Raw genomic sequence first — 14,633 nt, forward strand, 5'->3', positions numbered from 1 at the left:
ATAGTTTTAAATATCAGTCAGAATATCTTAATGCACCAAGATTACTTGTGGAAAGAGATGTTTACCCTAGCATGTAGACCAAATTCTGCCCACCCTGTCTCAGTTGTAATGTGGTGTATTGACACAGAAATAGTTTCTGCCACAAAGAATTACTTTGCAAATCCCATGTGAATAAAAAACGTGCAATAGAAATTGAAAAACGTTGTTGCTATTTCAGTGAGATAGTTAGCACTATTTTGTGAGTTATGATATCATCTTGTAAGCAACTGCACCAGATGCACAAAATGGTTTCAGAAAGATAATGCTTACAACACTTTTTCACACAGACATCTGTGATGGAGTTGAAAAGCATTGTTCCAGAAGCACAGAAGCATCCTTCAGTGAGAGGTTCGTTGGTGGATTGCACAGCCCTGCAGTGGAAGAAGACTAGCATAAGCAAGCAAGGATTTGTCTATATTTAACAATACTGCAAATGTATAGTGAGGTCCATCATAGTCATAGATATACACCTCTCTTTCTGATGTAATGATATTACTCTGTGCAAATCTACTGTGCAAGATAGTTAAACGGTAAGCTTAATTTTTTTCTCTTTTCATACCTTGTGTCACAGTTTTCAGGTTGACGAGGACCACATGCTTCGTACACCTTGCCCACAGGACAACTGTAAGCTGTATAAGAACAAAAATAAAGAGACACATGTTATGGGAACCAGAAGATGCCAATGAGTTCTCACTTTTACTTTTGCAACATGGAGAATCAATAGGGCGTCTAATCATAAGCTCAACCTAATTCCCTGGGCTCTGATGTTGTGTGTATTGTCAGAGGAATCTCATTACCCAGGATTTTAGGGCTTATCGGAATAGAGCACATTTTAGGGGACAATATATTAAAGGTTTTTTTCTGAATAAAGACCTTAATGAATTAGGGCATAGTTCTCAAAATGGGTTACCATTAAGACAGGTTATTTTACTGTTAACCCCAGTTGTTAGTAAGTAGGTCTCACTGCATAAAATGGGACCTGTGGTAAAAGCTAGTGGTAAAATAACACATCTTGATGGTAGCCCAAATATGATAACTTCACCCATAAGTTTCTTATTATTATTTTAAAAACATATCACATATATGTGTAAATACTGATTTCAGAAATCCACTATTTAACCATGGAGATCCACACCATGGAGAGATTTCAAGGGGGTGTGGTTTGTGAATGGCTTGGGTGGGACTAAAATCTACAAACGAAATATACAGTGGGGAAAAATTTCCACATTAGGTTTTACTACACCAGCTCAAAGGCACATGTAGGTTTATTAAAAAGTGCCCTTTTTTTATCCAGGGTTTTACATGAAGGGTTAAGGGGGGGGGAGCACTCTTCTTAATCCCATGTAGTTTATTTCCCTCTCCAAAATGAAACCAAGATAAAATTGCAGCCTATCCGGCTGATATTCAAAATATCCAGGATGGCACCTGGCCGGTTAAATGGTACTTAACCGGCTATCCACTGATATTCAGTAAGAGATAGCGGGCTGACTCCCACTGAATATTCCCAGTTAGCGCTTAGTAGATAGCTAGCTATATTGCGCGATATAACTGGCTATCCGCCGATTTTCAGCATATCGCCGGCTAAGTTTGGCAGCCAAATCTGGTCATGTCAATAGCTGGTCTATCTTTGGCCGCTATGAACTTAGCCAGTCAATGCTGAATATCGACTTGGCCGGCTATGTTCCTAGCGGCCCAAAATAAAGCAGATATTCAATGCGAGCCATCGGATATGGCCCAGAATTGAATATTTGGGCTCAGCACTGACCACGGGAGACAGCCTGGCTATCTCCTGCGGTCTGAATATCAGGTCTTATCTGCTTAATTGGCACTTACACATGTAGGTTTGAACAAAGGGGCTTCTACTTGTAGAAGCTGCCAGGTTTATGCCATTCATTTTTTCAATATGGCTGTATTTGCTAAACATATCAGCAAATACACACACTGGCAGAGCCTTTTCTAAAATACCATTGGAATTAAGCGAGTCCCAACCTGGACATCTCAATTCCAATCTCTATGTTCTATCTATAATGGAGCTCCTCGAGTTTCACTGAGAGGCCCATACTCAAAAGGTGTGTCCTGCTATCTTCAAGTGTTAGTTGGACCCCTTGCTAATTAGCTAACTTTTGTCTAGGAAAATTATTGCAATCACAAAATTAAAAAGAGGCAGTGCTGGGGGTGTTGATTAACTTTAGTCAGTCAACACAGATATTCAGTTATAGCTGTTAAAATTACCCCGGTAACTGTGGTCAGATAAACAATTGTCTTACTTATCTGTAGTGAAATAATCTACTATGTTATCATCTAGGGAAAGGGAAAAGGGATGGGATTTGATATACTGCCTTTCTGCGGTTACAGTTGAAGCAGTTTATGTATTATATAGAGGTACTTATTTTGTACCTGGGGCAATGGAGGGTTACATGACTTGCCCAGAGTCACAAGGAACTAAAGTAGGGATTGAATCCAGTTCCCCAGGTTCTCAGTCTACTCCTCCACTCTCTAAAGTATGCATCATTGCTAATTATTGAACTTTATTATTTTGGGGGGAAATGTGAAAGGGAAGAGGAGGAATTGTTCACCTCTTATCTGTTACCTTGGCAGCTACAGTATATGTCACAAGCAGAGTCTGTTGGTGTTCAAGGAAAGTAAGTCTGTCCTATATAGTATGTACTATATCCTAGCTCAGGTCTAGAAACAGCTCCATGGGAGACAAAGTAAAAGGTCCTCATTCCAAAACCTGCTGACCTAATATAAACATTTTCAGATGGGGGCTGGAAAAGATCCTGTACAACAACTTAGCACAATACTAATGTTTTTCAGCTAATATTGCAACTTACAGATGTGTAGCAATTTACAAAGAATCATAGCCACAAATCATTAGAATGAGTAATCTGTTAATGCATTTATTTTTATGCATGTGGAGTCACATTTTAGATAGAACTTAAAATTTTGAATTGACACATCCAGGTCTGGACATGTACAGTTCTGGTAGTGTCTTAGAAGAGGATCTGCTGACGTAGTGCTTGTTCTGAAATGCAATCTGGAATGCACATGTATAAGGTGTTACGTATGGTAGAAGCATTCATTTTAAACTCTAAATGTGAAAAATATCAGTGGGAATATGTGTAAATGCTGACAAGTACATGTGTAACAATTTTCATGTAAGTGTGTATGCCAGCCATTTTACTAAACTACCAATGTGCCAAAGAGCCTGCACTCTTCTTTTAATTCTGAATTGAAGGGGACAATGAACAATAGGGGATTGTCTCTCACTTCCAGAAAGGGCCAGTTACTGTGGGGGCAGTTCTACAAGTGGGAGTCTCCATTTAGGCATCCTGAGAGCATATGGTAGGAGTCATTTTTCGAAGGAACCTAGATGCCTACGTTGATCCTTCTATGTTTCGATTAATAGTTCAATTTATGAAATTGTCGATTGATTATTGTAATATAGTCTTTGTAGTCTGTACTAAGGCTTCATTAAAATACGACAATAAGATTGATTTACTCTTTGAGTAAATTTGATTCAATATCTCCTTATATCTTAAAGTTGCATTAGCTTCCTGTTAAAGGCTTCCTGTTTTAAAGTTGGGATTTTGGTTTTTAAAATACTTTATGGTACAGTTCCACCTTATTTAGGAGAGGCATTTAACTTCTTTATGAGTGGTAAATCTGAACGGTTACTCAATCAGGTTCTTCTAAGTTATCCTTTGGTATGTAACATTAAGTATGTTAGATTCTTATCAGCTTTTATTTCATACCAAGCAGTTGTTTTATGGAACTCTCTTCCCGTTGAGATCTAAGTAATTAGAGATTACAAATATTTCAGAAACGTCTGAAGACTTTTTTATTTAGAAAATTTATCTGCTCTGATTCTTAATAAGATTTTTTTCAAATGTTTGTTAAATGAATTGTTGTTTATTATGACTTATTATGAGTATTATGTAATGTTGAATGGTTAGTTCAGTTCTTTTTACTTATTGTTACCTGCAGTGAACTATAAAATGGTATCTGTGGATTATACAACCTGTGTAGTGTAATGTAATACTAGCATAACCCAGTATCAGTCCACTTATGCCAATCACATAAGTGTGCACGCCTAAGTTTGGCGGGGTTGTGTGTAATGTATAGTATTCTGGAAGTTATACGTATAAGTGAGAATCCTGCCTATGCTCTGCTCATGCTCCTCCCTTGTACACCACCACTCCTTGCAAATACATGCAATATAATTTACATGGGTATTTGCAGAATAGCGCTTAGGCAGAATCTTTGCATTCACATGTCTATATGTTATTATTCTAATCATTTACGTGCATAGCACATATAGAAATGTGCACCGCCGGTTTATAGAATTGAAATACCTGTACATGCAAAATAGCGCATGTAAATTCCTACTCATGAAGTATCCCTTTGTGAAATAGGGAATACGTGTGTAGATTAGAACTAAAGGGTGTGAATTGAGAATGCAGGGGGACCAACTCAGGAATAATGTCAGGAAGTACTTTTTCACAGAGAGGGTGGTAGATACCTGGAATACCCTCCCGCAGGAGGTGGTGAATATGAAAACGGTAACTGAATTTAAAAATGTGTGGGATCAACATAAAGGAATCCTGTATAGAAGGAATGAAGCCAAAGAAGCTTAGCCTTGATTAGATGGCAAACCAGTAGTTGGGAAGCAAAGCCAATGCTGGGCAGACTTCTATGGTCTGTGCCCTGATCATGGCTGGATAGATTCAGCTTCAGTAGCCACAGAACAAGGCCAGTGCCGGGCAGACTTCTATGGTCTGTGCCCTGAAAATGGCAAGGATAACTCAAGATCAAGTAATATCACATCATACTTTATACTATGGACTAGATGGACCATACAGGTCTTTATTTGCCATCATCTACTATGTTACTATGAGGGGCATAATCGAACGCGGACGCCCATATCCATGGGCGACTATCTCCGAGGATGGGTACGCGAAGGGGTGGGACAGACCGTATTTTCGAAAAAGATGGACGTCCATCTTTTGTTTCAATAATACAGTTGGTGCCAGGCAAATGCATCGGATTTGGGCGGATTTGAGATGGGCGGTATCGGTTTTCAGCGATAATGGAAACCGAAGCCGCCCAGCTCAAAAACGAACACATCCAAGGCATTTGGTCGAGGGAGGGGCCAGGATTCGTAGTGCACTGGTCCCCCTCACATGCCAGGACACCAACCAGGCACCCTAGGAGGCACTTGTAAAAAGTAAAAAAAAAACATTAAAATACCTCCCAAGTCCATAGCTCCCTTCCCTTGGGTGCTGAGCCCCCCAAATCCCCCCCCAAAACCCACTCCCCACAACTCTACACCATTACCATAGCACTTATGGGTGAAGGGGGGCACTTAGATGTGGGTACAGTGGGTTTTGGGGGTGGTTTGGAGGGCTCCCATTTACCACCACAAGTGTAACAGGTAGGGGGGTGGGCTTGGGTCCACCTGCCTGACATGCACTGCACCCACTAACAACTGCTCCAGGGACCTGCATACTGCTGTCATGGAGCTGGGTATGACATTTGAGGCTGGCATACAGGCTGGCAAAAAAAAGTTTTTAACGTTCTTTTTTTTGGTGGGGGGGGGGGGGGGGGGTTAGTGACCACTGGGGGAGTCAGGGGAGGTCATCCTCGATTCCCTCCGGTGGTCATCTGGGCAGTTGGGGCACTTTTTGGAGACTTCTTCGTGAAAAAAAAGGGTCCAAAAAAAGCTGCCCAAATTCTTGCTACAGCCGCCCTTCTTTTTCCCATCATCGGCTGAGGGCGCCCATCTCTCCTCAGCCAATAAACATGCCCCAGTCCCGCCTTCACCATGCCTCTGACACGCCCCCGTCAACTTTGTTCGTTCCCGCGACAGACTGCAGTTGGAGGCGCCCAAATCGGTATAATCGAAAGCCGATATAATGGGCACCCATGGGAGAAGGGCGCCCATCTCCCGATTTGGGTCGGAATATGGGGGCCCTTCTCTTTCAAAAATGAGCTGGTATATATGTTATTAGATTTTAGTCATACCCCAGTCCCACCCCTATTATAACTATACCACATCCCCTTGTAATCTACATGTACTACACATATTCCTGTGTAAATACTGGCCTTCTAAAATCAGGTTTTACACATATATTCAATATACACTTCTATGTGATGGCATTCACACAAGTACATCAAATAGGAGCTTTATTTATTACCTAACCCAGAGGTCACAATCAATGCACAAGCAATCATAAACAATGCTTGAAAATGAACAATTTAATACTATCATGTCTACCAACTCAAATTGTTTCTCACTACTACTTACGACATTGGCCATGGGTCTTCTCTCTCCAGTTGACACAGATACCATTTGTGATACAATGGGAAGCGTACAGCTCTAAACTGGAGCATGGTATGGACTCATTTCTCATGTGGCATGCATCAAACACACAGCCTTCAAAGTAATGTTCTGGAGGCACCAACTTATGGCAATCTGCAAAAATACTTCAAATGCCAACGAAAAGGAGGTTGAACACATATTCAAATTATGAGCACATAATTCAACTTCCAAGCTCATAAAAGATTCATTAAGTGATGAGTATATGAGCTTGTGGTACACAGCCATCAGTTCATACAGAAGTTAAGCAACATGTTGCTGTGTCACAGGAAAGACTACAAACCAAGAGTTAGTGTTAATAAAATGCATTACTGGGCTAACATCTATTATTTTAACCCAGGTCCCATTTTACTCAGTTAACCTATCTACTAATAAGTCCATTAACAATTTCCTAGAACACATAAATAACTCCAGCCCCAAATGATTTAGCCCTTCTATAAATAAAGATTTAATGATGTATAGAAATTAAGGGAGACTTCTTACTCGCTTAGCATAATCTCACAGACTGGCGGAGTTGGACAAGATGTTGGTGTTGGTACGGGTGGTGAAGATGTTGATGGTGGTAAGTTGCAGTACGGCTTTTCTCTGACATTAATCTTCCATTTGGGAGCCATTTGGGAGCAGTCGTCAACAATTGTGCCGTCTGGCAAACGACAATCATCCTTTCTGTTATTTGTACATGTACCTAGAGGAGGAGGAAAGAACAGAGCCAAATCAACTGAACTGATTGTACTACTAAGCCAATAAAAAATACATTGCAAGTTACACATTTGTGAACTGGAGTATAGATAAAAGGCCACAAAAAGAGTTAGAGTTGATATTCAAAATTGACTTTTAACAGCATAGCTATAAGCGTTTAAATAATTTCAAGCCACTCTCTAGCTATAATAAGCACAATCAAAATTGATGATTGCCCCTATCATTTCCAATAATGTGTGTATTGATGGGTTATATTAAATCTAACTACTGGAAAAAAGAATTAGAATTTAATTGCAAAACTGTTTTCTTTTTTTCTACCTTGTTCTGCACAATACAGACCATGTACACAACAATTTCCTTTCGACTTAGGGAGCCTGATAAACAAAGGCATAAGCTCCAGATGTTAATCATTAGGACACGTGAAGCCCGATTTTGCAAAGGACCTGCCTCTAGGCAAAAAATGGGTTGTCTGAGTTGGGATGTTCACAGCTTCCTGGGTATTTTGCAAAAGGCTTGTGGAATGTGGAGCCTTTTGTAAAATACACATAAAGATGTTCAAGAGTACTTTTTACAAGAGTACACATGTAAATCCCAGTGTATTCTGCAGCAACAGCCATTTCAATTATGTTTATTTATTTATTTATTTTTAAATTTTGCATTCCACACTATCCTTTAATTCTAGGTGGATTACAAAGATAGCATCACTTAAGGATCTGCATGTCTAAGTGGCAACATTTACAAATGTAGGTGTTTATTTTGTTATTTACACATCTTGATATTTATATTTATATGTGTAAGTACCATATTTTATGTTTAAATCTTTTTTATTAAGCAGTCAAAGAGACAAGAACCAGGAACATACATTGTGTAAGCAAAGCTGATGTAACAGTGGCTCCGAACGGTCAGTAAGAGTCAAGAAAAACAGTTTTTTACCATAAACAAATTTATAACCCCCCCCCTTCCCCAGCCCTCCCCCCACCCCATCTCTTATTCGTTCACTTATGCACATCTCAACCCAAACAGTGATACCAACACAAGTAAAGTTGTACAGCAGTTCAGCATCCTACTCTACAGCCCCCAGTACCATATTTTATAAAGTAGACAAAAATACAAAGAGAAGAAGATATTCCCCTAGTGCAAAGAAATACAGTGAACAACAACAAATAGAGAAGGATCAATTCAATCCCAACACAAGGGTCAACGAAATAATCCTTTGTTTGTCACAACTTACTCTATTTTATGTTTGGTTTTAGATAATTGGTACTCTAGCGCCAAAACAGAGATATGCATCGAGTCACCTTTAAGTTATGGCAAATAAAGGACTTTTTCATTGACCCTTTTGTTAGGATTGAATTGGTCCTCCCCTATTTCTTTTTGTTCACTGTGTTTTATAGAGCTGCATGACCAAGAATGGTCAAATAAGAATCTGTGCAAAAAAGCTTATATTTTTGGACGTGGTATTACATACTAGATAGGGAAGCATAATAGGCCCCTCAATAAATGGTGTGAACCCCAGATCACAACGAGTACCTATTTAATACTTAAACCTGCCAAGAAGCTGCTGAAGTCCAGCTTTTTAAAAATATACATGTATTCCTATTTGTAAAATCAAGAATAGACATATGTTAGGTTCCTCCCAAACCATATCCACGATATTTCCACAACTCAGCCTCTTCCAAACTAGGTGCTCCATGGCATTTTCATGAATAAACAGTGATTTTTTTATAAAATCATGGAGCTTAAGCTGATGCGAAAATCTGGCCGTATTCTGGATTTGTACATGCCAATCGGTACCGATAATTGCCAATTAACAAGAAATTATTGACACTAACTGGCATTAGATAGAATTTATGCATACAATGGTCTAAATGTATTCTGTAAAGTAATGCATGTAAATTCAAAGACGCATAGTTGGAAAAGGGGCATGGCCATGGGTATGGAATGGGTGGGTCATAGCCATTTCTATAAACTATGTGCACTGTTATAGAATACACCTGGTCCGCACCTAATTAAGGTGTAGGCATTTACACTAAGTTTTGCCTGGTGTAACAGCCCACGACTAAATTTAAGTGTAGTCTATAGAATTCGCCTAGGTGTATATCTTTTCAGCACCAATTTTTTAGGCGGGATATATAGAATCTAGCCAATGTATCTAAAATGACCCCTTTTACTACATCATGCAAAGAAAGGATAAAAACCATAATTGTAGTCATGTGACTAGTACAGAGATCAAAATTCTGTTACTTACCACATTGGCCTTCGGTGTTATATCCAAACATACTGAATGGGAGTTTCACCACAAAGATCATGCCAGTAAAGGAGATATAAGCCTGGATTTCAGGTATTTCAACAATCATTTTTACACCAGTAGCGGATATGGTGATGCCATTTTTGGTGAAGCCTGGGGTAACCCACACATTGTTGAATTTAATCTGCATAGACAAAATAAAGAAATCATTCAATAGACTGCAAGTGTTATGTTTAAAGTTTAAGTAGCAGCAATGTCATTATGTCGTTCAACATTTGCATAAGACCTGCCTTACAGAGTTAGACCGAAGACCCACCAAACTCAGCATCCTGCTTTCTAAGAATGGCAACGAGACAATGTCAGAAGCTTAGAAACAGGAGACTTCATTTTATGAAGAAGTCATATCTAATACCGTGTTATAGGTCTGTCTTTTCATGTCATTGTTTTATATAATGTTTTTTAAATTTATTTGTCATTTTGGTTTCAATCTACCCTGTATCTAAGTTCTGGAAACATGACCCCACAAAATCAGCAAGACATCTCATTCTGCATACAGTGTTTTGCATGAGAATTTTGCCTTGCACAAAAAGCAAGTACTTGTGACCTGTGGATCTTGTAGGGAAACTGCTTTTTAAAAATATCTGTCTTCATTTCTTAGCTAGATTGATATACTTGGCAGTGGTTCAATTCCCAGAACTATGGCTTATCATGAAGTACCTCAAGCTTAGGGCTTTTGACTGGCATCTTGTACATGTGATTTACACTGTAGATGGTAAACCACAAATCCAGAATCTGTTGTAATTTGGTAACTGGTTTGGGAGGGCAGAACTTCCAATATGTATCCTTACGCTAAGGCAGAAAGTGGTTTCACAACATGAACTTGGTGGTAGCAGGACCTCATATGCAGAGCCAGCAGTACATTCTCACCTGCCCATGTCCAATTACTTATTGTGTCTTAGGAGTTTTTGTTTCTTATTATATATGGTGTTAACACTGGATATGACTCTGAAACTTCGATTTCCCTTGGAGGCAATTTCTCCAAATGTGTTAGTTTGGGTTAGACAGGGATGAACCTCACTCCTAAGCCAAGGTATGTGCCTTTTGTGTATGTTTTTATACCGTCTGTCCTTTAAGGATGTTTTGTATAATCCTTGTTCTATCTCTTTTGCCACCCTCTTATATACTGTGAACTGCTTAATTCGTTTCTAAGTGGTATCTCTCTATATAAAAGGCAACACCAACGTTCTATGAAGCCTCCAGCCGGAAGTGTGAAGGGGGCGAGATATCCCGTTTCCCTATGAGTGTCTGCCCCGCCCTCTCTGTAACACAGTCAGTGAAGGAAAACAGCAGAGCACGAAATCAAATCGCTGGCTTTGAAACAGTGAAGGACTCAGAGGGGGGAGGGGAGAGAGGCCAGAGGGCACGGACACACACACTCCCACATGCACACAGAAGAAAACATTGCTAGCCCCCGTTTCATTTGCATCAGAAACGGGGCTTTTTTACTAGTATCAAATAAAGCTGAAACTTGAAACTTTGTTGGCTATAAAACTGTATGTCGGGGCCAACTGTAACTGCAGGTGTTTCTATATATAGGTAGTGTAATTGACAAAGAATGTAGACAACAAAGGATAATAAGAATTTTGATAGTGATTAGTGCATGTTGCATAATTTCTTGTAGAGTTCTAAATATAAAGTTTAGTATGTTTAAAATTGGAGAAGGATACCATGTCAATATTGAAAATACACCTGTGGCTGTAAATGCGTATTGAAGTCTCAGAAATGAATGGTTTTCTAGCTTTTTAAGACTGTCAACCCATAACCTGAGAATGGTATAAAACAATTGCATACCCTATTAGTCATCCTTCCATTGAACATTACACGAGTCAGTATTATTTCAGTGGATTGATAGTTAATGATGAGAGACTGAGGGCAGGAAAGGCCATCCTCTGAGTCACAGAAATAATTGTCAATATATATACGGAAGTTGTCATATCTGGGGGTGATCTGTTTCACCAATACGTAGGTACAGTTGTCAAGGAATGTGTAATAGGTTCCATCAAAGGTGATGTAGTGAGGATCTCCCCAGCCACTGCAGACACCTAATAGGGAGAAAGGTGGAAAGTTAAGGTAAAATGCTGAAAGGCTGATTCACATCAGGTTACTGAGAGCAGAAATATTGAAAGCAACTGGAGCAGAAGTCTACTAACTGATCAAAAGAAGAAAACTAAAATGTAATACAGTGTAATCTTTAGGTCCAATCAATTAAAAAAAGGATAAAATAACATAAACATGTTTTTAAAAAAGGATAAACTATCATCCAAGAAGCTGGAAAGAGTGTCTAATGCAAGGATTGATGGTATCTTATGCATTTGTTTAGCTATATTCATTGTGTTTGTGCACTTACATTCACATTCATAATGGAAGCAGCATCCATCCTCACTGTAGACTTTGATTGGTGGGAATCCACTTTCACAGGTAATTGACTTTACAGGTGGGCATTGCACAGGCTCAATTGTAACCACATTGTTTCCCCTGCAAGTTGCTGTGGTGCAGTTGCCTATATCCCAAGTTTCATTTAACTGCAACAGAAAAAGTAATAAGATCTCAATACATTGACTGGTGAATTCCAACATCTAACCTTAGAAAAGGGTTTGTGGGACTTTAGGGAAGAAATTCTAATGCAGATTTGACCATGTTTCACCAGTTTTAAAGAGGCTACATTGGTTGCCGGTTGAGTCTAGGATCCAGTACAAAATTTTATTAATGGTTTTTAAGGTTTTAACTAATACTATCTCCCCGATTATTGCTGCAACTGTACATCTGCATCAACCAATACAGAGTTTGCAATCATCTTCTGCATTATTATTTGACATACCTTCTTTTCGAGCAATTAGACTTGAGGAATACAGAGCTAGGATTTTTTAAGTAACCACTACTAAAGTTTGGAATGACTTATCTTAACAAGTTTGTTTGCTGCAGTCTATATCTCAGTTCAAAAAGATGTTAAAGACAATTCTATTTCAGCAGACCCTTGGTGCTGTAATTTGAGTGATGTCCAGTGAACTGTATCAGATAAGTGTTTGATAGATGTGTCAATGTGATTAGTTGATACTTAAAAGAATATATTTCTCACTAGTAAAAAAGGCCCGTTTCCTAAACCAATGAAACGGGCGCTAGCATGTGGTTTTTTTTGTGTGTGTGTGTGTATGTGTCACAGAGTTATTTTGTGTGTGTGAGTGTGCGGTGTGTGTGCAGGTTGTTGATGTGTGTCTTTTTTTGTTTTGTTTTTTGCTTGGGGGTTGGGGGATGTGCTGTGCTGTGCTGGCAAAGTGGGTTGGATTGGTGTGTGGCTTTGAGGGTGTGTTTCTGTTGTATTGTGTGTGTGTGGTTTTGTCTGTCAAGGAGGTTTGTGGAGGGGGGTCTTTCTGTTGGTGAAATGTAAATGTGGTTGTAGGGGGTGTCAGCCTTTGTTGAGTGTTGGTTTTTTTTCCATGTGTTTTTTTTTGTGTTGTGCTGAGGCAGCAGTGTTGTTTTAGATGGGCGGAAGGTTGAGGAGCACGTTCTTTGTCTGTCGGTATTTTTTGGCCGTTTCAGGGCTGCTGTAGGGGAATGCTGGAAGAGAAATGTGCTGTTGGAAGCAGCGCCATCTTTTTCCATTGGGCTGGGGTTCTGGGCATCCTGGAGGTGGGTGACGGCTTGCCTGAGGACAGGGATGGTTGTTTTAAGTTGGCGGAAGGGAGAAGAGCACGGTCTCGGGCCGTCGGGGGGTGATCCAGTATGTTTGGTCCATTTCAGGCCGGCTGCAGGGGAATGCTGGAACATTTATGCGCTGCAGGAATCAGCGCCGTCTTTTTCCGGGTGCTCGGGGAATCCCCGAGGTGGGAGACAGCTTGCCTGAGGCTGGGGATGGTTGGGCACGTCCTTGGCCGCTTCGGCAAAAGGGGAAGAGGAAGGGGGTGGGGAGTTACCTGCAGCCGCCTGAGAAACCATGTATTCTTTGTTTTGTATTATTAGTTTGCATTTCTGTTGAAGAAAGAGTGGATGCCTTTCTAATGATGGAGGTGGTGCGTCAGTGTGCGGTTGTTTCGTTAGTTTGGCAGCCAGTCTCCAGCGATTCCTAGGCAGGGAAGGAGTAGGGAAACACGCGGAGCGTGTTTCCCTACTCCTCCCCCTTCCTTGGTCGCTGTTTGCTGCTGGCTGGGTCGCGGGTAATCCTTCCAGCTGGGCCGCAGTTTGTCCTGTATAGTCTGTGCTATAGGCCCTCTGGCACTCTTCAGTACTGGCATTAGGCATTTAAAAATTCCCCCCCCCCCCTCTCCCCTGGTCTATTTTAGCACGTACCCACAGCAGGAATATTCTTCTCTCGTTCCAGCGGTGGTTCTGTGCTCTCCGTGCTGCACAGATAATGAGCCATTCTGCTGGGGAATGCTCCTCCCTTATTGTCACGTAGTTTCCTCTGATTGGTCCGTCTTACGTTGCCTAGTGTTGCCTGGGAACGGTGTTGTGATGGTCCTTTGTGTTTCAGAATGTTGAGGGTGTTTTTTCTGATTGGTCCGTCATGCGAGGGCGGGGCAGAGAGACATGGTCAGTGTTCTGGCTTCACCACCATGAATCCATGAACACTTCAGTGAGTGACTGAGTGACTTCAGAACGTTGTCTTCAGAATGTTGAGGGTGAGTTTTATTATAGTAGATGTCTGTTTTGATTGTTTTTACGGTATGACACTTTTTATTATGCATGTAAATTTTGTTATCCGCTTGGGTTTATGAAATAATGTGGGCTATAAGAGTTTTTACAATAAACAATATACATCCTTAAGCCACGGCAGAAAGAGGTTTCACAACATGAATTAGAGAAGTAGGTGACTGTCACTTGCTAAAGAAAGCCTGAGTATGCAAACTTTCCACTTTTCAATATGACATCTAAGTCTGACTTTGGACGTTTTGCTCAAAATGTCCAGAATCTGAATAACAAATATAGCCATTTTTTAAACAACAAAACGTTTATCTTTTTTTTAATGACTGCTTGCTAGATGTTTTTGTGCTCTGTGCATTTATCTTTTCGAACCATTTTTGAAATTAAAAAAAAAACGTCCAAATGGAGGAGTGGCCTAGTGGTTAGGGTGGTGGACTTTGGTCCTGGGGAACTGAGTTCGTTTCCCACTTCAGGCACAGGCAGCTCCTTGTGACTCTGGGCAAGTCACTTAACCCTCCATTGCCCCAGGTTCAAATAAGTACCTGTATACAATATGTAAGCCGCATTGGG

At 40.3% G+C, this 14,633-nt stretch overlaps 1 protein-coding gene across 1 annotated transcript in view; it reads right to left on the reverse strand.

Moving 5' to 3' along the window:
• Positions 1-14,633, reverse strand: part of MUC5AC (mucin 5AC, oligomeric mucus/gel-forming) — a gene marked incomplete at its 3' end in the record, with an annotated part of 113,041 nt that overhangs the window by 18,834 nt on the left and 79,574 nt on the right. The window contains exons 33-39 of the mRNA XM_030201245.1: positions 11,773-11,947; positions 11,217-11,467; positions 9,366-9,549; positions 6,902-7,103; positions 6,347-6,525; positions 599-668; positions 310-410 (exon numbers count right to left, since the gene is read on the reverse strand). Coding sequence (XP_030057105.1) covers positions 310-410; positions 599-668; positions 6,347-6,525; positions 6,902-7,103; positions 9,366-9,549; positions 11,217-11,467; positions 11,773-11,947 — 1,162 coding nt within the window. The remainder of the gene's footprint in view (positions 1-309; positions 411-598; positions 669-6,346; positions 6,526-6,901; positions 7,104-9,365; positions 9,550-11,216; positions 11,468-11,772; positions 11,948-14,633) is intronic.

This window comes from Microcaecilia unicolor, chromosome 4 (genome assembly GCF_901765095.1).
Source record: "Microcaecilia unicolor chromosome 4, aMicUni1.1, whole genome shotgun sequence".
In the NCBI taxonomy this organism is placed as follows: domain Eukaryota; kingdom Metazoa; phylum Chordata; class Amphibia; order Gymnophiona; family Siphonopidae; genus Microcaecilia; species Microcaecilia unicolor.